At 30.8% G+C, this 27954-nt stretch overlaps 3 protein-coding genes across 8 annotated transcripts in view; 2 read left to right on the top strand and 1 right to left on the bottom strand.

Annotated features, from left to right (window-relative positions):
• Nucleotides 1–237: 237 nt before the first annotated feature.
• Nucleotides 238–9651, top strand: LOC106058121 (aspartate aminotransferase, cytoplasmic-like). 2 transcript variants are annotated; one of them, XM_056026151.1, is made up of 11 exons: nt 238–573; nt 983–1164; nt 1416–1524; nt 2012–2124; nt 2800–2904; nt 3087–3237; nt 3786–3951; nt 4889–5031; nt 5344–5478; nt 6394–6432; nt 8792–9651. In XM_056026151.1, the coding sequence occupies exons 1-11, from the start codon at nt 459–461 to the stop codon at nt 9502–9504; spliced, it is 1971 nt and encodes a 656-aa protein (XP_055882126.1). In that variant the 5' UTR covers nt 238–458; the 3' UTR covers nt 9505–9651. The 2 variants fall into 2 exon arrangements, with proteins under 2 accessions (XP_055882126.1, XP_055882133.1); XM_056026158.1 differs by lacking the exon at nt 6394–6432 and having other exon boundaries at nt 254–573.
• On the bottom strand, nt 7929–13205 carry LOC106067918 (phospholysine phosphohistidine inorganic pyrophosphate phosphatase-like). 3 transcript variants are annotated; one of them, XM_013227191.2, is made up of 8 exons: nt 12904–13205; nt 11713–11900; nt 11330–11483; nt 10899–10962; nt 10167–10259; nt 9990–10081; nt 9767–9879; nt 7929–9466 (listed from the first exon to the last, which is right to left on the bottom strand). In XM_013227191.2, exons 1-7 carry the CDS (start codon nt 13020–13022, stop codon nt 9786–9788), a joined length of 804 nt encoding a protein of 267 aa, XP_013082645.2. In that variant the 5' UTR covers nt 13023–13205; the 3' UTR covers nt 7929–9466; nt 9767–9785. The 3 variants fall into 3 exon arrangements, with proteins under 3 accessions (XP_013082645.2, XP_013082646.2, XP_013082644.2); XM_013227192.2 differs by lacking the exon at nt 7929–9466 and adding an exon at nt 12736–12812 and having other exon boundaries at nt 9649–9879; nt 12904–13041; XM_013227190.2 differs by lacking the exon at nt 7929–9466 and having other exon boundaries at nt 9649–9879; nt 12904–13203.
• A 2936-nt stretch (nt 13206–16141) lies between these two features.
• LOC106067920 (uncharacterized) overlaps nt 16142–27954 on the top strand; it is a 30513-nt gene continuing 18700 nt past the window's right edge. Inside the window, exons 1-16 of one of the 3 annotated variants that reach the window (XM_056026136.1) lie at nt 16142–16260; nt 17962–18112; nt 18346–18382; nt 19059–19161; nt 19804–19874; nt 20328–20409; nt 21806–21849; nt 22540–22601; nt 22758–22791; nt 24831–24902; nt 25064–25139; nt 25239–25300; nt 25599–25722; nt 25869–26709; nt 26813–27047; nt 27620–27735. In XM_056026136.1, the coding sequence (XP_055882111.1) occupies nt 17978–18112; nt 18346–18382; nt 19059–19161; nt 19804–19874; nt 20328–20409; nt 21806–21849; nt 22540–22601; nt 22758–22791; nt 24831–24902; nt 25064–25139; nt 25239–25300; nt 25599–25722; nt 25869–26709; nt 26813–27047; nt 27620–27735 (2094 nt within the window). In that variant the 5' untranslated portion in view covers nt 16142–16260; nt 17962–17977. Of the gene's footprint in view, nt 16261–17861; nt 18113–18345; nt 18383–19058; nt 19162–19803; nt 19875–20327; nt 20410–21805; nt 21850–22539; nt 22602–22757; nt 22792–24830; nt 24903–25063; nt 25140–25238; nt 25301–25598; nt 25723–25868; nt 26710–26812; nt 27048–27619; nt 27736–27954 lie in introns of all 3 variants that reach the window. The other 2 variants (XM_056026129.1, XM_056026144.1) reach the window with 2 other exon arrangements.

The raw sequence follows: 27954 nt of genomic DNA, 5'->3' as shown, positions 1-27954 counted from the left end.
GTTTTTTGTCCTCTGCTGGGGCTTTGATTTGATTGCCTGCCATGGTAACCCTATTATATATAATAAGCCAGTTTACGGCTTAGAATAAAAGTTTAATTACAGCAAGTAGGCCTACTATATAATACAATTCTAGAATTCTACGTACTAGATCTACATCTAATCTAACTAGAACTAGATATATACTATATTACCTAGATTCTGGCTATTACCACGATTAAAACATAATCTACGCATTTCTTTTCTCGGTATTTAGACTTACAAAACTCAAGGTTGTTAGCTTATCGTTGACATAGCACCTTTTCTGATCCCAAGGCTAAGGAACAATACTGTACTTAGCTAGATCTAGACTCTAGTACTTTCATCACATCTACTATCTGAAGTAGACTCTATACGCAAATCTAGACTAGGTCTAGATCTACATCTAATCTAGACCTTTCACAGTCAACAAACAAAAAGAAATGTCCGATTCAGTTTTTAAAGATGTGGAAAGTGCCCCACCAATACAAGTATTTCAACTCACAAAGTTATTTCTTGATTCTACTGATCCAAATAAAGTGAACCTTGGAGTTGGAGGTTAGAAGTTGGGCTAGATTCTAAATCTAGATATATTAGAATATAATTAGATACATATATATATAATCTAGATTATTCTAGATCTAGAATTTTATATACATAATATTAGTAGTATTACATAATAATAAATACTGTAACTGTATTACTGAGAACAGTATTACTAAAATTAGTGACATTAGTCACACTAGTCACAGTATTAGTGTATAACTCAAATAATTGTATAAACTATAATCTAGATAATATAGAATATTATAGATCTATAGACTATAAGTGAAGCACTAACTTTCATAGAATATAAATATAAGTGAAGCACTAAATTTCTCAGTCACTGTCCCACAGCTCACAGTGCTAAGTAGTATTATTGTAATATTGTGTATATTTTTTATAATGAAAATTAATTAATTCTCAGCTTACAGAACAGAAGAAGGAAAGCCATGGGTGTTGCCAGTTGTTCGTGCCGCTGAACTCCAAATGGCCAGTGATGAAACTTTAAATCATGAATACCTTCCTGTTGCTGGGCTACCTGACTTCAGAACAGCTGCTACTAGAATATTGTTGGGCCAGGGTCATAAAGTACTTGCGGAAGGCAAGGTAAACAAAGTACAGATCATTTCAAGATTAAAATCAAGATATAATCTATACATAAATATTTTAAATTTAATTTTTTGAAAATAATAAAATAATGCACATACATTTTTTTTATATATTATCATTACTTTGTTTTCAATTGTTTCCTGTTAAGTTTTGGTCATAGGATTTCCTTATTAGTGTCAAAAGGACACTAAAGAGCCTTTTCATTTTGCTATTTCATTCAATTTAATTTGATATTGATGTTCATTCAGGTTGAAAGTTTTCAAGCTCTAGGTGGAACAGGAGCATTGAGACTTGGTGCTGCTTTTTTGAAAAATGTGATGAAATTCAGTACAGTGTACATATCAGATCCCACTTGGGGTAAGTTCAATGAATTATATTAATAAGTCATTTTACTCAGAGGTATTTTGAATTAATAATGTCCATTTATCTTTGTTGATCAATTATTTAAAGAAATTCATTTAAGGTAACACACCTCTGTTTCATTTTATATCTCTACCCTTTCCCATCTAGTATGTTCATTATGTAAACCTTTAATAAGACATTAAGTTTCATATCAGATTATTATTTTTTTTTTACAATCCATTGAAAAGACACTGTTGTGTGTGTGTTTAGAATTTTACTTTTTGTTTACTGAAAGTTAGTAACATAATGAAAATGGAACTGTGAGTTTATATCTCTTTGTTAAATGCACTTATAATAAAAAAAAATGTTCTTCTAGATATAGCAAATTTTAGAATACATTTTTTCTGAAGTATTTATATATTTGTAAGTATATCTTTATATTTTTATGATTTATTTATGTATGTATGTTATATATGTATATATATGTTTGTTTGTTATCTAGAAAATCACAGAGGCGTCTTTCAAGCTGCTGGATTCAATGATATCAAGCTATACAGATACTGGGACAATGAAACAAGAGGTCTGAATTTTGCTGGCATGTGTGAAGATCTTTCAGTAAGCATTATTTTTTCACCTGATATTTAACTAAAACACATAATTTATTTACATTTAAAAGTTTTTAATATACATTTTGTAGGGAGTTTGTGTTTTCAGAATATCTGGCATCTAATTGTGTTGCAAAAAAACAACACACATAAAGGGATCATATATATATATGATTTAGAAAATGCTTGTAACTTTGGAAATGTGTTGCCAGAAATGAATAAAATTGTGTCTGTGTTTAGAAAATTCTAGTATCTAAATGTTTTAAAATGATCAAATAAAAGTGCATGTTTGGGTATCTTAAATTTGAGTTGATTGGAGAATGCTAATGGTGTATGCTGCATATATGCATATATTATGTTTTCATAGAATATATTAATAGCTAGAATGATATTTCTATGAAAAGATAATGTGTCAGAACAATACCAAAATAGAACAGTGTTGAACCAGATACTGCCTAGTCCTTGGAGCTAATCTTATTACGGTATATGAGTTGACTAGTATAGTAAAGCATGTATTTTTAATCATCTTGATATCTTAATGTTTTGTTATAAGCAAAATTAGTAGGCTTCTAAACTTTTGATAATCTTATTATCTGAAAAGTTTTGACAAAAGAATAACTCATGTTACTCAATTTATCAATTTGATGTTTTGATGATCTGCTAATGTTATATTAGCTTTCAACAGAATGCTCCAGCCAATGCTGTTGTTATATTGCATGGAGTAGCCCATAATCCAACTGGTATTGATCCAACTAGAGAGCAGTGGAGACAAATAGCTCAGATATGCAAAGTAAATATAAACAAGAAAGCTTTACATTAATTATCTTGAGAATTATTTAAAAAAAACACAAAAGCATTAATAAGACATTAAGTTACACAATACATTCTGTTTGAAAAATTGTATAATAATGTACTATTCACATTTTTAAATTTTCTTTTAATTATATATGTTAATTTTTCTTTCATTTAAAGGAGAAGAATTTGTTTGTTTTCGTTGACTGTGCATATCAAGGGTTTGCAAGTGGAAGTTTAGAGGAAGATGCTTGGGCATCTCGTTATTTGGCTGATCAAGACATTGATATGTTTGTTGCACAGTCTTTCTCTAAAAATTTTGGACTTTACAGTAAGCTGTAGAAATTAAGTTTTATTAATGAAACATTAAGTTAATGTAAAAATAGATTAAGCTACAATCATATGGTTGTTGGTTGGGTGATATATGCTCTGGACTGGCACCTCCATGGTCCTGGGTTCAAACCTTGCCCACCGACATCCTGCAGGAACTTTACTTTAAATAATCTTCAATTTTAAAGGAACAGTTAAAACATAAAACAAATTTCACCCACACAAACAAAACTCTTTGTAAGAATGTTTAATGCTTATATATAATGAAAGTACAATGTGTGGATTTTGATTTTTTTCTCAACATTTTCTATTTTAGTTTCTGATAAGATAATCTCATTCAAAGCATGTTGGCTAGAATTTTTTATTTGGATGCTACCTATTCCACTGAATGCTACCTGATATTTGGTTAATGTAATAATAAACTGGTATAAGAAATAGACTTTTAAAAATTGTCCACTCATGCCCATTAATGTATCTTTAGAGTTCAGAAACTGCTTTGTCATTCTTTAAAGAACCATGCTAATCAAAATTCTTTGTTTCCAACGCTAGATGAGAGAGTTGGCAATCTTGTGGTGATCTCAAAAGATCCTAAAAAGTTGACTGAAATCCGAAGCCAGATGGAAATTCAAATAAGAGTTGTGTGGTCAAACCCACCCAATCATGGAGCACGAATTGTGACCACTGTTCTCAACAATACTGCTTTTTTTGAAGAATGGTAAGAACCATTTTACAGCTGGTATATCTTTAGAAAAGGTTTAAGATGGGGAAAAGGGCTACTTCTGCCAAGTCCTACATTATGTAAGGTGGTTAAACATTTTTTATTTTTAAGCTTGTTATTAAATTTTAGATTTGTTTTCATTAATTTAAAGTTGTGGGTTAATCACTTAGTCATAGGTTGACATAAATCTCAGTGATATTGCCACAACTAGATCTTGCTGATGTAGATCTAATACATCAGTTTTTATGTTCATTTTATTTACTGAGTTTATTTAAGACAAAAATATGAAAATCATTTTAACATTTAGATGTAATAGTCTTCTTCTTTGAAGGAATGTCTGTAATTAAAAAGATACATAATATCCTAGTACCTCTGAAACATCCAGAAACTGAAAAGAAAATGAACTTATTCACATTACACTAATAAATATTATTGAAAATTAGAGATGTAAAAATGATTGTGAGGAAATAATTCTATGTGAAATACCAAGCTACTTCTAAATGGTAAAAAGAAATTATTTTTTTTTTTAGACTTTTCTCCAGTTAAAGGTTAGACCATCTTTAATACGATATGGTGGGGCAAAAATAACATCTCATTAGCTAAAGAGGTGGTGTAAACTTAAAATTGACATTCACCTATATTGACACAAGTAAAGGAAATTTGTACAAATATCTAGACCAGTATGGCAGATGAGAGGCTATGTGGGATATGATACACTGAGAATGAAGGAAGGCAAGGGTTTGTACTTTACACTCTGCACAAGTTTAGCTTATGACAAAAGATAATTATGATTAGATTGATAAAAACACTTTTCATAATTTTTTCTGGACTTAAGTTATATTTTGAAAGTGTTTTTTAAAAGTCATTGTATGCTTACATTTGAATTACAATTTAAAAAAAAAAATAAATAAACATTCTCTTGTTTTTCTCAAAGGAAAGGACAGATTCTGACAATGGCTAACAGAATTAAGAAAATGAGGCAAGAACTTTTGGACAATTTGAAAAAACTTGGTACGCCTGGAAACTGGGATCACATAACAAAGCAGATAGGAATGTTTAGTTACACTGGTCTAACAGGTTTGTACATTTGGAGGGTTAAATTAAATAGAATTTAAAAAGAAAAATCTTGTTTTTAAATTTTGAGATTCATTGCTGACCTTTATTGGTAAAAATTTGAAAAAAAAAATTCTGTTATATTCACTAAATCTGGTGATTTTTTTTTTTTCATAATTTTAATTGTGTTTGCAATATAAAATTAGAATAATAGTTAATGAAAAGATTAATTTTAAATATTAACTGTAGGTTGAGAAGTTAGTTAAACATTAAAATCACTTTTTTAATATTTTATTGTGGATTTTAAAACTTAGCAAATTTTTGTTTCATTTTCAGAAAAACAAGTTGAATATTTGAAAAGCAAGAGCATATATTTATTGAGTAGTGGACGTATCAGCATGTGCGGTCTTACTTCTAAAAATGTTGCTTATGTTGCAAAAACCATGGATGAAGCAATACGTGCTTACCCCAGTAATTAAATAAAACTTTTGATTTAGTGTATAGTTTTTTCTTCCACCCTGTCAGTAATTTAATTGGCTTAGATAGTCTACATGATTATTATAATAATTATGGAAGTTTTTTGTAAGTAGGAATTATAATGGTAGAGAGCATACATATTTTGATGTTTATTAAGATGTTTCTCAATTAGTGGCTCTAGACATCCTTGGTGTGGTATTGGAGTGAAGTTTTAATTTATTTCACTAGAATAAATAGTGATAGACTGAAGGATTTTCATTGGTAGTTGTGAGTTGCAATACATTTTAAAAAAAAGGATTTTTTTAAAAAGATTGTTTGATATATTTTGAGAACTGCTGGTTAACATAATGACAATGATCTGTTATGCAAATATTAATTTCCACAACTTTACACTTGTGTTGTGCAGCAATTTGATAAAATATCTAAGTTTATAAGAATATAGTCATACAATCAAATGGTTACCTGCATTGTATGAAATTTTTGAATAATATTCTTAAATGTACAGAATGTACACTTCAAGTATGCACTACAACAAAGTCATAATACAACTGTGATTTTAAAGTTTACATTTTTTATACAGGATCAGTGCTTTGAACATGTGATGTCCAGGAGAACTGTGGGACGGACAGAAGCACTTTTGAAATAAAATCTATTCATGTTAAACCTATTTTTTAAAATAAGTGTCTCTGTACAAAAGGAATGCAAATTTACTTTGATCTTGTTTCTACCAGATTTATGCCAATTGAAATTAGGTCTCAGTATTATAAGATACTTTTGGGATTTTATATGCATTGTAATTATGTTACTCAAGGGTACATAGCAAACAACATAGCAAGATTTTCAATAAGAGATTACAACTTAGTCAGTTATTTATTATTTTTCTCCTTTCTGTTTTTTTACTAATGCTAGCACTAAACTTTTCTGCTCATGCTGGGGAACCTGGACCTGGTAATGAACTTAAAAGCTTTTTTTTTTTTTTGTTTTTCTTTTTTTTTTTAAGTTAATTTCCTTTGAATGGTTTAAGAACTTAACATTTTTTTTTTGTAGTTGTAATTTAAGATTTGTTTATGCCAAAATATAGCATGTACAGTTTTGTGTTATTATTTGCCCTCAACTCCCTTCAGTGACATGCTAGAATTTAATTTTTTTATAAATTACACATCATAAAACGTAAACTTTTTTGCACCACAAAAGTATGATTAGAATAAGTTGATTTTTGTTCTATTTAGCTAGTTAACTTTGATGTGAATGTGAATGACAAAATACCTCACAATAGCAAAGTAATAAGTTTTTCAACAAAATTAAAAGCAAATTTTAAAAAAGAAAACTTGTGTATTGATTTTTTTCTTAGATAATAAATTTTGATTTTAAGGACATACTATTTTATTATAAAATATAATCTTATTGCAGTACACATCCATAATTTAAAAAATACATTTCAATGTAACCTTGACAGAAATAAAAGATCATGTTTTTGTTTTTTACAGATATTTTGTTTTATTTTGTGAACACAATTCAGTACATTATAGTCTATTATTACATTGTTACAGAATCATTTAATTACATACTATTTATTGCTTCATTTCAAATGTGGGTTTAAGATGTGTATAAATGAAATCAGCAAATTAATTTCTTTTATTTAGAAAACATCCTAACTCATTATATTACATTATGACTCAAAATATCAAAGTATTTGATACTAGAGTTTAATTCATTAGAATTATTTCAGATAGAGGCGTAGGCAGTGGCTGAGGGGTAAAGCGCTTGGCTTCTGAACCTGGGGTACAAAGTTCGACTCCTGGTAAAGACAGATTTTAAATTTTGGGATCTTTTGGCTTTAATGGGTACCTGACACTAGTTGGGGAAAAGTAAAGGGTTGGTTGTTGTGCTGGCCACAAGATGCCCTTGTTAACCATTGGCCACAAAAACAGATGACCTTTACATCATCTGCCTTATAGATTGCAAGGTCTGAAAGGGGAACTTTACTTTTTTACTTGTACTTATTTCAGATGGTCCGAGTTTCTTACACCATTTGAATATTCATATTCAATCTTTGGGGTAACATTCTACATTTATTTTTTTTTGACCCACCAAATCAGATTGACTTTATATTTTACATTTCACTTACTTTAGTTTTGAACTAAAAATAACTTCCATTCTATCTAATTCCAATATAATTAGCCTTTACCTGAGTAATATAATCATTTTTTTGTTAACATATAAACTGCTTTTGAGTAAAATTACCATTTCAAGGCATGTGAAAATAGAAAGCTCACTAAACTTTCTTTACTATAACTGTTTCCTTGAGCAAAATTTGTTTTTAGTGTATTTTTTTACTGTATTTTTGTTAATTACTTTGTTAATTATTTTATTTGCATTTCCCTTAGAAATAGCACTTCAGAAACGATACATTTTTTTGAAATAAATAAATAAAACAAAAGATGTTAACTTCTAAAGTTTTATCAAACCATAATATAACATTTCAGTATAATAATAATCATTGCTATACACAACATGGCCTAAATTGTGCCGATGTTCCAAAACCCCAAATTCATTGCTTTGTAGGAGTAAGCTACCTGGTCATGCGATATGTGCGCTGTACTGTAGTTTGGTTGTCTTGATGGTCCTGGGTTCATACCCTACACGCTTCCATTCCCCATCATCTTGTGGGAGGTTTTCATTAGAAAGTACATTATCTTCAACTCTGAAGAAACATCCAAAACATTTTACAAACAAGATCTTTTAATTTTTTATTTACCTTACTCGTTCAGTTTTTCCAATCATAATACTATTGGGAGTTTAAAAAAATAAACACACACAAGTGTGATTTTTTAAAGTTATAATCCAAATATGTTTCAGATGAAGAGGAAGGCAAAGAAACATGTATTTTTAAAGTTTTACATAAAATTTTGGGCTTTTAAGAATAGAGAAAAAAATCTTAAATTTGTATTAAATCATTTGGCAAGCATCATATAGATCTAGATGTGAGACAAAACTGCTAAAATCAAAAGGTCTGAAGAGTGTATGTTATCTTACTACATTCCTGATATCAGTATAAGAAACTTCTGGTATTAATGACATGGACTTAATCTGGTAAATTCATAAACCAAAAAACAACAGATGATATATAAAAACACCCATAATCTGTTTTGTACATAAGAATTTTTCATCACGTTTCACACAGGGGTTTTTGCTTTTAATCTTATTCTTCATAACATTTTGAACTTTGTGTGAAGATTCCAATCTAAACTAAAACATTGTGATGATCTTCCTAATACCTATGAATAAAACATTTCATTATTTTCAGGAGATGAGAGTTTCTCATTTGTTGAATTTGCAAGGCAGAAATTAAATCCACCAGAGCAAGGCTATAATGTGGTTAAAACATCAGTTATCATTGATGGAGCGTTGGAAAGAGAGATGGGTGAGAATGAGTTCAAACTAAAAGACACTGAAAGCTCAGAGTCCTTTATCAAAATAAAAATGCTCGGAGTTTTATCCTCCACATCAACTCCTGAAGCAGAGTCCAAGCAGTGTGTCACATTGGATGAGGAAGCCGAAGATGGAGAAAATGTGGATCTTGGGGAAGTCCAGAATATTCTAAGCATAGATACTCAAGCTGGGACATTAAGAACTTCAGTGAAGACCTTCAAAACAAGGAGCATTCAGACAGTGGCTTCTGACAAAGTGGAACCAGACACATATAAAAACAGAGCGATTCCAGCCAGGTTTGAGGGCACCATGATGACACCTGTTTACTTTGATGGCATTATGATTACTCCAGAAAAATTAGATGTCATGTTAACAGAAGCTTCAAAAAAAGGTGACAACTTTTCTTTACCCATCAAATTACAAGGTGGTATGCTGTCCACAGCGTTTAAAGCCATGTCCCAGACAGATAAAGGAGATGAACCTGTTCCAGTTAAGTTTCATGGAAAGCTCCAAGGTTTACTAGAACCTAACAAAGATGGTCAGTCTGTCCCTGTCACATTTGATGGAAATATGAGAAAATTAGAGTAAAATTACTTGACAATTACTGTACTTCAAATGCTAAAGTGAAACCAAAAATTTAACACAATGCCATTTTTTTTCAAACTTTTTAAAAACTTTATCTTTATATCTATTTACAAATGTTGAGTAAATTACTAAAATAAAATGCAAAAATTCTGTAACTTCCTTCTTTTTTATTTAAATTCATGTTATATTTAATATCAAACATAAATTACAAGAAATTAAGAAAAAAAAGATACATCCTAGTAAATTAATAACATTTATTGTATACCACTAAAATAGCAATCCATTTATTGCTTGTCTTGCAATAGGCAATCAACAAACTTTTCTAAATTATCAAATATTGCATCAGGTTTGACATCTGGGTGATTGTCATCAGGTTTTCTTAAAAAAAATATTTTAAAAATTCAAATTGTTTAAAATTGTTTATTGAAATATTGTTTTGGGTAAAAAAAAAAAAAGCATATATTAAATTTGCTAATAGCTGGACCTACCTATATTTTCCAGTGCGAACTAAAACTCCAGCAAGTCCACATGCCTGGGCACCGCCAACATCATTGACAATATCATCTCCCACCATTACAGCCTTGCAAAGACAAAAAAAAAAAAAAAAATACAGATGAGATGGTTACATAATAATAAAATGTATAAGAAGAAAAATAATTTCTTACTTCATGGGCTGATATTCCAATATCATTCAATACTGTGTTAAAGAATGCTAAAGAAGGTTTTCCAACGATCTCAGCTGTCACTCCAGTAGCATACTAAGTAGAATGTACAAAAATATACCATCAACCACTACCATTACATCTTAAAAAAAAAGAGCAGTGAAAAGTTTACTTTTCTTTCTTTTTTTTTAAATATTTTTAATTATGTTAGTATATTAAAGTAACTTTAAAAAATGTTTTCCAGAATTGGTTTAACTTAAGTTCTGGAATCTTTTCCTTTCTTACTTTCATTAATCAATTTCCATATAGTCTCTGCATTATTAAAAACAAAGTAAATAAAGCTAAACTGTACAATCTAAAGGTTAACATCTGTTTATGACTTATGCACATAACAGCACTATAAAAGATAAGGAAAAAGTCAAAATCTGGTCATTATAAACTAAAACTATTGGGAAAAGGGGGGGGGGGAGAATCCTTAAATTAAAAATAATATTTATATTAATTTTCTGTTACAATATGTGTATCACCAATAAATAAAAAATGCTCAATGCAGATTAAATGAAAATATTAAATTTAGTATTTTAGTTAATGTTAATATAACCCAAAGAAATTCATTTCTATATATTATTATAATTGAATAGTTAAAATGTATCTTTTACTTGTGTTCCTTTCACTAAGAAAAAAATCTTCATTAAGTTTTAACCTACAAGATACAATTTAGTACAAGTAATCTACCTCTAAAGCTTTCATAAATGGTCCAACATCCAATATTAATTCACCATCTTCTTGGTAATATTTACTAGTAAAATTGGACAAAAATAATAATTGTCAATTTAAGCAATGATAAAATCACATATTCTAGTCAAAAGTTCTGTGCTACTAGTGCTAAAAAGTAAAGTTTCAATTATTTATGACTTCAACAAATGATTGATTAAAATTATGGTTTTATTAAGTAAATAGTTTACATTAAACTACCACCATTTCCCTACCAGAATTGTAGGTATAACAGATGATATATAGTTGCTGGGTAAGGACTGTAAAGTATCACAACTTTTGGATTCTGTATTCTAATGACTTGAGGTTTTAACTTAATTTAGAAATCCAAACTTTTAAACAATATTTGGTAATTTCATCAACCATATGGGACAAATAAAAGAAAGCTATACCCTTTCCCAAGAGAAAACAGTATTGGTTTTTCAAAGTTCATCAAACACTGGAAAGCTCTGTTGATATTTTCATAAGTAAACTGGTGTGTTGCATCCCCAATTACAACACAGTTTGTGTTACTTTGGTCTATATCCTTGAAATCAGGCAGAGCATCTACAAAATAAATATTCCAGCTTAAAAACATTGTATGTTACCATTTGATATAGTTTTCAACATCATTAATTATTATCTTAAAACTAATAATTAGGGCTATTACAAAATTACTTTTTAAATACTGTTTTTTTTTTGTAGCGAATTATTTTTTGTAAGGTTTGATTAAAACTACTAGTTAAAACAAAAAAAGTTAAAATGTAACCACAAGCTAACTTGAGTAGTCCTATACCTGGATGAACCAATAAATGAGGTCTTAAGTTTCTGTCTTTTAAAATCGTACACATAGCAGGGATAGGTGGAAACACTTTCTCCTCATCAATAGTAAAACCCAGGCTTCTGAGCTGACTGACCAGAGTATGTCTTGTGACTGTAGTTTCATTTGTACAAAATCTCAGATGGAGCCCAGATGAATATAACCTGTTTACACAATAAAAGAAAATTTACCAGTACATAGAAAATATCTTAGTACTCTACAATTTGTTAATGTTGCACATTTCAGGTATAAATAATATACTTAAAATTTTGTCTTTGTTCAGATGCAGATTTTTTATTTAACTAGATAAAGATCAAGGTCTGGAACAATTTTAATATATCTCGGAACAATTTTATATATATTTGCTATCAGACTTCTAATCATCTCTTGAATAATTATTTATGCAGTCTGTATAGATCCACATCTACCACTTTTCCTTATTAGAATCCTAGCTTTAAAAAAAGTAAAAAAAACATCTTAAAAATCTATCTTACTAGCTGTGTTATAGACACTAGTTATTTGTGCCAAATATTTACACCAGGGTGAGTGGTGTAGCAAATATAGCATGAAAGGACTCATAGCACCTGGGCCTATGACAATGTCTAGTAGGGGCACTTGAAAAGATAACAAAAATGAATGTATGAAATTTTAATCACAAGTTATTTGTAATTACACTGTAAATCACTTGCTTCTAAAAGGTAGTTTGCTATCTCCATAGGAATGGCTCCTTGTGAATGTAGGCTACTTAGAGATCTATATAGTAATATTATAAACATATAATATTAAAATTAAAGATACACTCGTTTTTTCGAGTCTTCTGTCATATTTCTGAATCCGGACCAAATGTTTAACTTGATAATATATGCCGATGACCAGGGTCCCAGGGTGCATGGCTCATTGATGGTGGCTACCTGGTAGTATGCTAGAATTAGTAGAATAGTAAAAGAATAGTCTAGATTTAGATCTATCTGCTATCAGAATATATGGCTCTGGACTGACATCTCGATGGACCTGCCTGTGTCCTGTGCATGGATCCGGCCCCTCTCCATCCTGTATCAACTGTATGGAAAGAACATCTGAAATATTATAAAACGTATAATTTAATCTAGGTAGATTTATATCATATATTGATATATATTTTAAAAAAAACACTCCTGGCTGTCTTACCTATTTAATGCCTCTATCGAGCCTTTAATGGGTGTTCCACCATGAGGTCCACTGTCCTTTAAAACTCCTGTGATATCTAAAATCACAGCCTTTATATTACGATTTAAAAGAGCAAACATTCTCTTTTAGATAATCTACATCTAAATCTTATTTCTGGTGTCTGCATTTCAAATTTAACAATTAAAATGCGAATTTATAGATCTCGGTCTGGGCTAGCATCACCAGTTTCCATTCGTTATAATAAAATGTTTAAATGCGAAATGTGATTTTCATTAAATTAACTGGCGAGTTTAATTCTTGGGGTTCATCTAAAGATCTAACCATACCATAAAAAAGGAAAAGGGGCACCTAACTAATGACATAGATCTAGGCAAATAACTTACGAAAAATTTAGATCTCACTTAGATCTAGATCTAGTAGATATAGTTCTAAGTGATAATAGAATTATGATAGCTCTAGAGGAATAGGGAGGGGCCCAGAATTTCCATAATCTAATATAGATTCTTATAGTGCCAATTTAAGTCAGCCGCATCAAGTAACTGTTACTATTCGATCTAGGTGATACGTATGATATAGAATTTAGTTCTAGAAAGAAGCATTAAAATGTCTAAAGTCTAAACCTAGATATCTAAACTATATATCTATAGATCTAAATTAATGCACCAATCCAATATGAAAATAACAGCAAGGAATCGAAACATATATAGAGAAGCCTCAATTACCTTAGACTTATTATAGATCCTCCCTCTACATTTGGCGCATTGAGCGACAAGCTGTCTCCACAAAGATCTGTCAGTGGCAATGTCTGAAGCCTCTTATCCTATCTGGTGTCTACTGCTCTGAGGTCCTCCATGAAAGTGTGGCGCCATGTTATACGAGGACGTCCCTGGTAGCGCTTTCCTCATAATGGCCTCCATGTCATCGCAACTCTTAATTTGCATGCGTAATTCATCATTTTGTCGGAGAACGTGTCCCGCAAACTTCATGCGACGCTCTGACACAACCTCATTAATTTTATAAGTGGTTTGACTCCCAGTTCGGCGTACGATTTCCTTGTTTGAGACCCGATCTATATGCTATAACTATAACTCCTAATAATTCATCTTAGCCATTTTGTTGAGCCACATCTAGTCTTTTTTCAAATTAGGCAGATGACTTCGATCCATGTCTCGCATGCATACTGTTGTAACTGTAATAGTAGGCTAGTAGAGACTAACAAACACTTTCTTGTCTGTTTAAATGCTGCTTTATTCATGTTAGATCGTCCATATATATAGGCCTAAAAGGAATTCAATTATCCCCCCTATCTGTTAATTAGCACATTCTTTCGACATGCCAGCAATGTGGGTTACTGGGTTACAATAACAGGACGGGCCTGACAAAACATAACATTTACTATCACAGTAACCCTGTTCCTCCCTGACTAACCATTTTTTACACTTGCAAAGTAGGGTGATTTGTGTTTATGCTGTTGGGCGTAAATGACCTTAACTAGTGTGTAAATGTGTTAAGAAACTTGAGTTATGAGTTTGGATTTCTTGACTGGGGATTGGGGATTGTTTTCTATTGTGTTAGTGAATCGGGATATGTAAATTAGATTTGGAGATTGCAATGTGACATTATTTCTTTTTATCGGGATATTGATTGATCATAGTTGGATTGTGCTTCTGCAATCAGAGAAATACCAGCGATCTGAGAATCGGGGAGTTATTTTCTTTAGTTCAACCCCACGCATTAACAATTGGTGTCAGAAGTGGGATATCGCCTACTCTACTTACCAAAATGAAATCTGTAAGGAGTTAAAGAGGCGGGGCATCGTAGCGTCAGGAAACAAAGAAGCCCTCGTTAGCCGTCTGAGAGATGCATTGAAAGAAGACGGTTTGACCCGGACACTTACGGGTTTGAAATGAAGAATGATCTCGGCAGAATGTTGAGTGAAATAAAAGAGGAATTTCTAGGGTCAATGCCAGCAATGGCGACTGGTCTGAAAACAGATCTGGAGGAATTCATGATCAGAAGTAAGTTAAGGGAGGAAATCACCGCTGTGAAGTCGCAGCTTACAGTAGAGATGGAGCAAAAGGTTAAAACCCATAACGACGAGGTCCAGGCAGTCAATGTCGACCTGGGCAAGGTTCAATGCATAAAAACAAATTCAAGATCGAGCGAAGCAATTTTGAAAGTCAAATCACCTATTTTTGATGGTACAGTCTCGTGCACAGTCTATAATTGACAATTTGAGGCGGCTGCTAAAGGGAACAACTGGAGTACGAATGAGGAAAAAGCAACTGAATTGCTACTTGCTACAGATAGTTAACGACCAGCAGGATTACGAGGCCATTGTTAGAACAATGGAATTGCGATTTTTATCAGAGAGATACCAGCGATCTGAGAATCGGTGAGTTATTTTCTTTAGTTCAATCCCACGTCTTAACAATACATTACTGTTGGGATAAAGATTGTGTTAAATAGTGTATTTCGTCTCATGTCCAATGCTTGGACTTTCCAAATAGGCTGCAGCCTTTGAAAAAAATGCTCCCCTACTCCTTTCTTATTCGACCTGCTATGTTATGGTTAGCATCCCTTTCGTTTTTTTATGATGATGCCAAGTTATGTAGACTTGCCCAACTCTTCAAGCTCTGATTCGCCAGGTCTGACAGGGGCACCCTTTGCATTAGGCCTATATACCCACTCGCACAATTTTAGTCTTATCCATGTTTATGCGGAGGCCAATTTTGGGTGTCTCTTTATCTATAAGCTCTCCATTATTTCTTGTAGGCCTATGCATTTATCTTATAAATTATTACAGACATTCCTAGGCTTAGAAGATTTTGCTTCTAAAAGGTAGTTAGCGATCTCCATAGGAATGGCTCCTTGTAAATGTACTTAGAGATCTATAAAGTATATTATAAACATAAACAGCCTTTTAAAAAGTACACTCGTTTTAATTTTTTAAATACACCAACTATATATATAATAGGTCTACAGGAGGGGAGTCTTCTGTCATATTTCTGAATCCGGACCATAGGTTTAACTTACTATTATAAACTAATGACCAGATTTTGAGTCTAGATGTAATCTATGTAGATAGATCTTGTTGGTCATTTTTTTTTCTGCTTGTGATTTAATGCCTCTTTTTTTTTTTTTTTTTTTTCGGACGTTTGCACAGTATTTAAACAAAATTTCAGTACAAAATACGTTTCAATAACGAAAACCAAGGGATATTACTCTAAAACTAATCCTGAAGGCGTAATAAACTAATTCCGCGAAAGTCTAGATTATTTTTATCTTATTTTATTCATTGTTTACATTTATTTACATATCAAAAAACGTTTAACCCTTTATTTACCAAGGACCAAGGTTTGATTTCATCATTAAAAAAAAACAAAGAAAACTAATTTATAGTGTCTTTAGTCTATCAGTTTACTAGATTCTATCATTATCTAATTAAATATAGATCTAGAATTATCTTATCTTATCTTATATAATACAGACGTTACTTCAAAAAAGAAGATGATTACGTTCTACGCGTCATGCATTAGAATTAGAGTCTAGAGTAACTAACTACTAAGAGTAGAATAATCTAGAATAAGAATTCTAGATTAATCTAGATTCTAGGTCTAGATCAAGATCATGACGATGAAAACGAAGATGTAGATCTAAATTTCATTTCTAGATCTAGACGTAGATCTAGAATCTAGATTACGCCGCCGATTACGGTAGATCTACTCGTCTCTAGCATCTGTCTAATGATTTAAATAATTTAATGATCTAATCTGATAATCATGATCTAGATCTATTCGATCTAATTATTTTAATAATCTAATAATTAGACTAATTCTATATCAAATATCTTAAATCTAGTTAGACTTAGGCTATACTATAGTTACTAGTATTATACTTTATTAACTTTATACTTATACTACTTATAGTCATAGTATAAATCTATACTGACTAGATTCTAGATACTAGATGAACTAGATTTAGATCTAGTTACTAGTATAACTATCTATACTCTCTTTGACTATTCGGAGTCTATAGTCTATACTCTTATAGTATAGAATAGAAGATCATAATAGATCTAGTCTAGTCTAAGGACTAGGACTTTATGTCTCTATCACACTGCAATTCACCAGTGCCAGTCCAGTGTCATTTATTTTAGTGTCAAAAGAAAAGATTATTTTTTAATGAATATGTATGATTTGAAATTGTGCAAACCTTTAAATACCTTGGTACTATCCTAGACAATAAACTAAATTTTACTGCAAATACTGATTATATCAGCAAAAAAGGGCAGCAAAGATTACGACTACTAAGAAAACTGTCCTCGTTTAATGTTAGCGAAAAGGCCTTGGCTATGTTTTATTACGCTCACATCTGCAATATTTTAAGTTTCAATATCACTGCCTGGCAAAATCATTGGCAAAAAACAAACCCCATTTGGGCAGTTGTTTGAGACAAACATCTATAAAAAAGCTAAAAAGATCCTCGAAATAAAGAATCACCCTTTGTGTCAGGATTTTGTGATTTTACCATCACAAAAGAGATAAGACACCGATAGCAAAGACAAACAGACACAAACACTCTTTTGTTCCCCTGGCAATCAAATCATTAAATAAGAACAATCTTGTATAAACTTTGTCACATGTAAATTATGAGTGAGTCTGGTGTGAATGTACACTTTGGTTTCTTATAGTTATAATGTTTTTTGTTTGGTGTAATGCACAAATTGTAAGACAAATTTACTTACGGATAATAAAGATTATTATTATTATTATTATACTTATTTAAATGTCCTTATGATGATAATATAATTAATATCTATACTAAGTTACTATAGTAATAGTAATACATATATATATATAAAATATAAGATCTAAAAATCTAATCTTATTTATCATTGGTTTGCATTTTTTATTTATTTTGAGTAAATTAAAACAAAATATTTTTTTTTCCTTCAGCTTTGATTAATATTGAATTAGCTGCAAGCCATAGACCTTTCAGTTCTTTCTTAATAGTAATAGAATTTTTGTGTGTGTGTGTGTATGTTTCTTAACAAAGGTTATGATGACTTTACATGGAAAAGCTTACATTGACACAGTCTGACAGCTTCACTGAGTCTAGTGTGGATTTCTTAATATCTAATTCAGATGTAGAGGATTTGGATTCTTTGCCCAGTTGGGATTTGATGACTGGACTTCCTGCACTTAAAGCAAGTTTATAAAATATACACCATTGTCTAAAGATTTATTTATTTTTTAGCTTAGAAATACACCATTGACTTTAGATTTTTTTTTTTTATTAATTTAAAGAGATTTTATTTTGAGCAACTCTTCTCACAATAAAATACATTGTTTCTAGTTCAGTAAACTTCAGATAGAACCAACAACTTACATGAGATTTGATTATACAGTCTAATATTATATATATCTTTCTTCAATACAGCAGGGTAAAAGTAAACCAGAGATGACAAGTGAAAAAGGTGTGTATTCTTCTGCTTTTTATTCAACCTTTTGTTCTTTGGTTAATCTACATTCATCTTAATACATATTTTTTTTATGTTTTGAAGTAAGCTTTACATATAAAAGGATTTTAAAAAAATTACATACCAACTATAAAAAAATATATAAAAAATCCTTTGTTAAAGAAAAACAAAACAAAGCTTATCTAAGGGAAAGAACTCAACACTCACAACTATATTTCTAAATAATGTAGAAGTTTTTTCCCTTATTTGATAACAAACAAAATATTTTTTAAAAATAAATAATTGACTGATTGGTTGATTTTTTAATTGATTCATTTTTTTGTTAAATACAATAAATAATTGTTTAAAGTTTCAACTTGATCTGAGAATGGGTGTGGGAGAAACAACATGTTCAATTATCTAAGGGGACGGAATTTATATTTAGCCATATCTGTGAACACTTAAGGATTAATTTCCCTTGTTGGTATCAAACAAAATAGTGAATTAATTACTAGTAATTGACTAATTATTATTATTATTTTTTTATTGATTCATGTCTTGTCTATGCTGATGAATAATTGGGGAAAGTTTTAATTTTATCATAGAATGGGTGTGTGAGAAAAAACATGAATAAACTTTTTACCAGACATAAATATATTTTTTAAAATTTTGTCTGTTTCTTTATTTCATTTAGATTTGAATCCTTTTTTGTCTGCAAGTGACTTAGAGAGTGATACTGGCTGTATTATATTAGCTAAAGATACTGTTGATTCTGTTTTGGTTCCAGATACTGTTAGGTAGAGTTTAATTTTGAAAAAAAAAGTCACTTATGTTAAGTTTTAAGATGTTTTTTGTCATAATGTCTAATTAGGTAGTTTTTATAAAATGGTATGATATCTAGGAGTAAATGTTTAAAAGATTTAGTGATAATTTTTACCAGTCCTTAACAGTTGAAAACCCACTAATCAATTTGTATACTTTCGTAGACCATTCTCCAATTGATTATACGTTTTAGATGTATTGTACTGTTTACTTCAAGCACATTCTTTGCATTCTTAGTAAAAAATGGGCAATAACCAAGATATATGTTTTAAAAATTACTACTTCATTTTTTTAAGTATCCAAGATGATATAAAATAGCTATTTATTAATTCTTGCTTAAAAATTGTGTATCAAAGATATTAATTAGTAAAATACATTATAAGTAGACTTGAAAAGGTACCTTCAAAAAAGTCAAAATTTGTATCTATCATAGACTGGTTTTGGTGGAAAATGTCAGTTCATGGTTTCTTTGCAGAAGGTTCTGTTACATGGTTTTATAATTGTATTGATAAAGAAAACTTTAAAAAAATAAATAACTAATAAGGCTTTAAATATTTCTTCTTTGTCACTTACCTTGATATTTTTGCTATTGCTAAATTTGACTTCTACTTTCACAGCGGCAGCAGCAGTACACATTCCTATGTTGAAAGTAATAACAACACCACTGCATTGGAAAGGACACATTATAGTAAACTATAATACATTGTTAGATGTTTTAATATTTAATGTTTCTGCTTTTTATTTAACCTTGCTTGTTCTCTATGAGAATCCTGGCTCAGAAAAATATATTTTTCATTGTATAAATATAAGGGACAAAAAAGATTTAATAGAATGGAGAACTTAAATCATAATTTATTATTGCCTTAATTTTTTGAACTTCAAAGCAATAGGACAAATGCAGATATACATATTTAAATGAACATTAATACTATTAGTGACCCCATTAATCATACTTCCTCTGTGTATAAGTGGAAAAACTAAAACATCTATTCCTTATGCATCTAAGTACCGTACTATTTCATTAGATTCCATTGTATATACTTAAATAATACTTATATATATATATATATACTATATAAGTTTAAGTCTAAGAACTTAATAATATAATTGAAATGCTTAAACATTGTTTTGTTAAAAATAGATGCTGGGAAATCTGCAGTGTCTCCTGTTTCCAGTGTTGTGGACTGTCAATCACAACCAATGCTCAGTATGATAGACAGTTTGTAAGTAATTTTGTACCATAGTTTCACCCTTACTTCATCATGCAGTGCAGTGGCTACTCCTTGGGTCTTCTTAAAGAAAACACTTTTGTTGTAAAATTAAATAAGCTATACATACAAATAAACAATTTAAAAAAAAAGATTATTATCAAACATTATTAAAAATGAGATTTAAAGGGCAATTTTTTTTTGTCCTAAAGATAGACTTTAGTCAGGTGTAAGTCTGTGTGCTATATATTACACAGGCAGCCTATTCAACTTTTTTTTTAGTTTAGAAATGATTAAAATTATATTTTAAAAATTTCTCCTATCAGTTTGCAAATTCATGGGTGAACATGGATCTCGAAAATGACTCAAATGATTTTCTTAGAAATGTTACAGTTTATGTATATCTTTGGGAAAAGAATTATAAACTATTTGGCCACTCAGGGAAAACTCTGCTTTGACCGTTATAATTTTTTGAAGTATAATAAACTTATAATTAAGTTATGTCTGGCGGTCTAGACAATCTTTATTTTGAAAACATGTCAACAGTTATTCCTGTATGTCTTCAATAAGAAGTGAAATAAAATAAATAGAAACAGAAACATTTTGCATTTAAGTCTGGTTTGTCATTAGAATTTGATATACTCTGAGTAGATTTATACCTTTACTTAACCAGGATTGTTTTTTGAGGCTGGGGTGGGGAATCAGGGGTTTCTTCAAAATCTATCATTCATCAGTTATAAATAGCAATCTAATAGCTCTTCAAAGGTTAGTTTGCTGTATAAAGGAAGAATCGTCTTAAAATAAAACTTTTTTTTTTGGTCCTTGTTTAATTGCCAGTGTTCAATAGTTATTTCAATACATTTGAAAGAATTTGGTTGTAATTCAAAGTCCGAAATTCAGCTTCTTCAGCTTATATTATTGTTAAACCTTATAAATTTATTTGAAAACAATAGACTTTGTTGCTAGGGGAGATAAAAGTGTACTAATGTCCATTGTTATCATTAAATGTAAGTAAAAAAACAACAAAACAACTATCTGGTTACTATAAAGAATACATGACGTACAAACTGTAGCATAACATGGCTCAGATATTTTTTAGTCATTCAAAAAAATCTATTTTTAGATGGATTACTCAGGCATTTTTTGTGCACTGCAATGAAGAAAGAGTTTTTTTATATTGAAATGTATAGAAATAATTAGGCCTGTTTTACATTTTTTGTACATTTGCAATTGGACTATCTTAAGGATCTTTTGGTTTTTAAACTCTACAAATATATATAATTTTTTATAACTATTTTGAAATTTATATTTCCCTATGTAACATTTTTTTGTCTCCCCTTAATCATAATATTCATAGCATTCTATTTTCATTCTATTTCCACTTAATTTTATCTCCTACTAAATTTCACAGACCATACAAAACAATACCTGATTCACCAGTGATGGATGTCTATGGTATAGTAAATATTGTTAAATTTTACTTTATATTGAATTACAGTGGAAACCATTAAATTAGTTAATAGATTAAGATGGGTCAAAAGACTTTTTTTTACTGTACTTAATTCGTTAAATACTAACATCCAAATGTTTTGTACATTTTACTCTTGAATTAATCATAATCATCATCTTCCTCTTGACTTTTATCATAGGGGTGCTGTAACTAAGAAACGATAAAACATAATTTTCTAGATTTACATGTAATCCAGTTGAGATGGATTAAATACATTAAACTAAAATATAGGAAACATCCGCAGGAGCAAATTAAATAAAGGATTTTCTCTTTTTTTTTTTTTCAGTTATACTACAGTTACTTTTTATTCATCTTTTTTTTTTTTTTTTTTGTATACATTCATCTCTGCAACAGTGAGCCTCAAAAAAATCTCCCCCCCCCCCCCCCCCCCCCCCAAAAAAAAAGTGTCTATATATATATTTGTGCCCATTACAAAATTATATTAAAAGTCTGAATATATATATATATATATATGCGCATTTTGTTGAATATGTTATACTAAATCTAATATTGTAAACACTACATGAAATAACAATGAGGTATTTGAATATCATTTTCTTTTCTGTTTTAGCTTCAACAAAACACTAATAATATAAACCTAGAGCCTACATTTTTCTTCTTTTTTTTTTTTATAGATTCTGATGTAAGTGAGGCAGATATATTTATGAAAGAGAAAACACCTGATAGGGAGGATTCAGTAAGTTTAACTATTAGTTCTCCTTTCTACTAAAAAAAATTCAGGTAAAAAAAATGGGTAGTAATGTTACATATCCAATTTGAATGTTTTGTAAATATATATATTAAAATCACTTATCTATGAAATATTTATATAAACTTGATTTTTATATTACAGCCAATTAGGAATTCTTATAATGAATTCAAAAAAGGTAAGTGTCATTCTTCATGCTTATATCAATAGCTTGTAAGACAATAATAAATGCCTACCTGAAGCTGATCATAAAGATTCATTTCATGTATAGTTGGAGACCCCCCAAATATTTCTCATTGTTAAAATACAACCATTCAGGGTCAGAGTGTTCCACAGTGTGAATGTGGAGTGATGTGAATGCATGTTTGAATGGAAATATTCTCAGAGGAAAGAATTTTGACATATTATGAAGATCTTTTGTATTTATTAATATAATTAACTGGTTTGTCAGAGGCTATGTGAGACGCGTACCATTGGAAGCATTTTATAGGTAATGTTGGGCTAAGAACCATTACACTTCCGGCGTTAACCTTGCAGAACCACCATCCATACATCATTGACGATAACAAGCTAGATGCCGTAAAGCAGTGATGCCCAAAATACGGCCCGCTGGCCAGATCTGCGACGTGATGCCATCCAGCCCGCCTTAATGTCGGCACAAAGTGTAGAAATTCCCCTTTCCAGAAAAAGGTTGAAAAATGTATCTATACCTATGTTAGAGAGCTAACTATTTCTTTGATGGATGGTACCATTTGTGCACTTATGAAATAGGACTACCAGGAATAGTGAATGGATCTCTTTTTTATTTTTTTGTGGAACATGATAGTACGCCGGCATATTTGTTTTACAAAGAAAGTCTGGCTGTTTACAAAAAAAAAGCTACCTACAATAAAAATGGTGTCTTGAAACAACCACAGTGGCATTCTTAGTTTGAGACGCGAATAAAAGATTGGTAAACCTACTTCTAGAGATCGCAGGATTGATGAGAATATTTGACAATGTATGACAATACCAAAAAGAGACAAGAAAATGAGTCAGTGGTGAAGCAAGTTACAATATTGCTCATTTTTAAAGTAGAGAAATGAAGTCATTTTTGACGAATGAAAAAAAAGCTTAACTTCAAATATCCCATTAATTAATGTAAATACTAGATCCACATGTTTCTAATAAAAGTATTTTCAGGTCAATTTCATTTCGTTTTTTGTATCTTTTCATTGAGTTGGCCCATGGCATGATTGTTGGAAATTGAAATGGCCCGCAGATCAAATTAGGTTGGGCATCACTTCCATAAACGAATTCTGCTACCTTGGATCTACAATTCAAGGTGACCTGTCACTAGAAGAGGAGATAAAAAAAACGCTTAGGGAAGGCCTCATCAACCTTCACTAGGCTCCTGCCAAGAGTTTGGTAAAACCAGAAGCTCACCACAGCGACCAAAATGGAGGTCTACAAGGTATGCATTCTTAGCACGCTACTGTACGGCAGTGAGTCGTGGACAACCTACACAAAACAAGAGAGAAAACTAAACTTGTTACATTTGCGCTGCCTTCCAAGGATCTTATAAATAACATGGAAAGAAAGAGTGTGTAATACTGAGATCCACGCGAGAACGGGCCTTCCCAGCATCTTTACAGTCCTCAGGCAATGCCGCCTGTGCTGGCTCGGACATGTTCACCGGATGGAGGACAATCGCATCCCGAAAATCATTCTGTATGGGCAACTTGTGTCTGGCTCAAGAAAAACTGATTGCCCCCACCTCCATTACGTTGATGTGATAAAAGGGATTTAAAATCAGTGAACATTGATACTGACCATTGGGAAGACATAGCCTTAGACCGCACTAGTTGGAAAGAGACAGTGACCAAGAAAGTTATAGATAGCAAGAAAACATGGGCCTCGGCTCTTGAAGAAAAGCGTGCCACACGGAAAATGGCCAGCTCCTTTACCACCAAAGCGAAAGCCAACTTGACCTGTAATATATGTGGACGGGAGTGTCTCTCCAAAATAGGGCTCCACAGCCATATGAAAAGGTGTTCGAGATGAACCAAAGTCGTTTTATGACCGCAGGAGGCCAATCAATATAATTAATATATTGAAATTAAATTAATGAAAGCTGTAGACTATATATTTTTATTAATTTATTTGTTAAAAGTAGTACAGATTTTAATGTATTTTGTTGTAAGAACAACATTTATTTGTTAATTAATTTTTCTTTAGGTTCTTTTGGTGAATCACAAAGTTTTCACTTGAAACTTACCCCGTCATTGACTGAAGACTATGATGTAGATGGTAAATGATATAGGTTTATGATTTTTCACTTTACTGAAGTTTAACCCAGTTTGTACAATCTTGAATAACTTGTGTGCAGGCTTTCAATTTTGTGCATTGCAAAAAAAAACGTTTGCATTAATTTAACATTTGCTTATTCGGATACTTTTGTTTTATTTCAGATGTCAATCAAAATGAAAAGCATGATGAAGCAATTGCAGCATCCACTGTTACTTCTACATCACCTTTGAAACTTAAGTAAGTATTTGTTTTCAATGGTGTATACATTAAAAATACTCTTGGGTTCAGTATTTGATTTAGTAACTCAAACAAAGCCATGGGCTTTTGATTTTTCAGGGTCCAGAATCCACCACTGGAGTTTGACAGTGTTGCCAAGAAACCTTTATTTTCAATACAAAGTAAAATTGCTTTTGAAATATTTCTTTTTTAATCTTTCAAAACACAGAATAAAAAATTAAAGTCCTTAATTTTTTAATTTAATATTTTCAAATTTTTCATAAGTCAAATGTTGTTTTTTTTTGAAGTAAAGAATGGATTGAGATTTATATATAGGCAAATTTGTAAACATAGCTGTTGTCTTACTTCTAAATATTCTGTATCTTTGTACAGTTTGCCAATTGTGCCATTACAAATCACTTATTTCTAAACAAACTTGTTTTTCGAGAATAACATTGAAGTGTACTGATTTCTGAACAGAACCTACAATTCTAGATGAAGAGGTAGACTCTCTTGAGGAAAGTGAGAGCAGCATAAGTGTCTTTAAAAAAGTCAAGACTGGAAGTACCTCACCTAAAAAGAAAAAAAACTTAGGGGATGACAGGTGAAGTAAACCTGTAGATCTATTTTTTAAAACATATTTTTTCATTAAAAAAAATTTGACAATCTATATTAAATTTATAGTTGTAGTTATGTTATTTTTTTTTATTATGTTATCATTATGTTATGTATTTTTGCTTTAAATTTCAGTGTGGAGTTCTTACCACAAAGCAAATCTCAGCGGAGAATTTCCAATGTTGAAATTAAAAGTGAGAAACAACTCACCACTGAGAGTTCCAAAAGCCCATATTTCAGCAAATCAAAAAATAAAATTATTTCTGACTTACCAGATAGTAGTGAAAAGTTGGTAAAAAAGTCTGACAAAATGAGTAATAAGGGTGCTATCATTGAAGAGAATCAAATAAGTGCACCAGAGCCAATCCTTATATTATCTCAGTCAGATTCATCAATTGTGGATTTAACATTATCTTATAACTACCAAGAACCTGCTCAGACTGTTGATTACAGGTCAAATGAATCCCTAGATACCCAATCTGACAAGAATAAGAAAAATGATCACTTTTCCAGCCCAGATTTCTTCATTAATCCCTCTCAGAAAAGACTGCCCACATCCGACAAGGCTCTTGATATTGATTCCGAAGAAGGCAATTCATGCCTTATGATATTTGAGAACAAAGTAAATGATATAGAGACACTAGCTGTCGATAAGCAACAGATTGGATCTCAACATAATGAAAATAAACCCCTTCACTCTACGCCTTCAAACAGCCACAGTGCTTCTGTAGATGGCAAAGGGGGAAAAAAAGAGCAATATGAGCAGACAACTCCAAGTACATCGAGAGCTGTTCCTGTCAAATATGATGTTACAGTTGGCAAGCAGTCTCAAACCACAGATCCTTATCTTTTTATTGAGTCACAATCTATAGGTAATATAGCATCCACAACACTTGAGTCTAAATCCAAAGACTTTAAAAGAAGACCAATTAGAGTAATGAAAAAGATTCTGCATAAAAGAATATCCTCAAAATCAGTAAGTAAAAGTACTTATTTTGATACTGACTTAATCTTTTCTATCATGGGTAAAATGTATACACTGTTACATTTTTTTTCTTGATTGTTTTAATTTTGTTTAGAAAAACAGTAAAAATGAAAGCTCCACTGATGAATGTATAGACAAGACACAACAAAGACGTTTAGCACTCAGAGGAAAGCGGGTAACAGAAAGCAGTAAAATAGTTTCAGCTGAAAGTGGGTCGATTCTGACTTCTAGCAATAAACAATTCACTGTTATTCAAGAAAAATCTGACTTTCATAAGCCACACAATGTATCTGGGCCCTATATTGAGTTGGGTGCTAAGGTCATTAAAGGTAAGCTTAGAGTTAGGGTACTATATAATGGGTTCCTTGCATCATTTTGATTATGCATCTTTTAAAAATTTACTTTTAGAATATTGTAAGATTATGGCCTGCACAGCTTACTCATTAAGCTTATTCCAATTAAGCAGCTTTTGATTTAGAAGATGTAGGTTTTTAAAATAATACTTTTACTTTTGAAATACTTTTGGGCTTCTGCATTGTCATTATTTATTGTGGATCATACTGTACTTGGCTTTTGTACTTTTTTAAAAATTTCACCAGATCCTGCCTTTTTAGTATTTCTCTCTTGCTTCCTTAGCCATATGAGCTGGATTTTTGCCAGAATTCCAGCTTATGATTTATCTCACTATTGTTAAAATAATTTAAATTTATATAGTGGGCACACATTTAAAGTTCAAATTACTTTTCAGACAGTGCAGCCTTGCATGGTAGAAACAAATTTGGAATTCATAAGTGCACTTTTAAAAATATTGATTGCTCAATAAAAGAAAAAAATAGAAAACAATTTAACTCTACTAAGTATTACTAATTTAAGTTAACACTATATTATTTCAATGTTTAAGAGCAATCTGAAAGCGAAGAAAAGTTAAAAAAAAACAAAGGCCAATCAACATCAACAATACAGAACAAGAAATCGAAGAAACTCTCTGTAAACTTTACAGATTCTCATGGGAGTGAGGTAATTTACAAAACAAACATAAAATTTAACATTTTATTTAAATTATATATAGTAGAGTCACTATTGCGGAGCAGGCATGTTTGCGGAACAGCTCGTCGAAATTAGTTAAATTCTACTTTATTTTGAATTTTACTGCTAAACTACTGTAACGGTACTGCGCATGGTCCATTTCTCTACACTTCCAATATAAGGGTTTTCCTTTCACAGCAGAAAATTAAT

The sequence above is a fragment of the Biomphalaria glabrata genome, chromosome 1 (genome assembly GCF_947242115.1).
Source record: "Biomphalaria glabrata chromosome 1, xgBioGlab47.1, whole genome shotgun sequence".
In the NCBI taxonomy this organism is placed as follows: domain Eukaryota; kingdom Metazoa; phylum Mollusca; class Gastropoda; family Planorbidae; genus Biomphalaria; species Biomphalaria glabrata.
This window is presented reverse-complemented; position numbering and strand designations above follow the sequence as displayed.

What these genes read in the sequence shown, in the direction of transcription:
- LOC106067918 (XM_013227191.2), bottom strand. Translation starts at nt 13,022, where the DNA reads ATGTTTGCTCTTTTAAATCGTAATATAAAGGCTGTGATTTTAGATATC. An exon ending in TCGATAGAGGCATTAAATAG is followed by an intron (nt 11,901 to 12,903) that starts GTAAGACAGCCA and finishes TTGTGTAAACAG; the next exon opens with GTTATATTCATCTGGGCTCC. An exon ending in CATTTATGAAAGCTTTAGAG is followed by an intron (nt 10,260 to 10,898) that starts GTAGATTACTTG and finishes CATTCTACTTAG; the next exon opens with TATGCTACTGGAGTGACAGC.
- LOC106058121 (XM_056026151.1), top strand. Translation starts at nt 459, where the DNA reads ATGTCCGATTCAGTTTTTAAAGATGTGGAAAGTGCCCCACCAATACAA. An exon ending in AAGTACTTGCGGAAGGCAAG is followed by an intron (nt 1,165 to 1,415) that starts GTAAACAAAGTA and finishes ATGTTCATTCAG; the next exon opens with GTTGAAAGTTTTCAAGCTCT. An exon ending in TAAAAATTTTGGACTTTACA is followed by an intron (nt 3,238 to 3,785) that starts GTAAGCTGTAGA and finishes TTCCAACGCTAG; the next exon opens with ATGAGAGAGTTGGCAATCTT.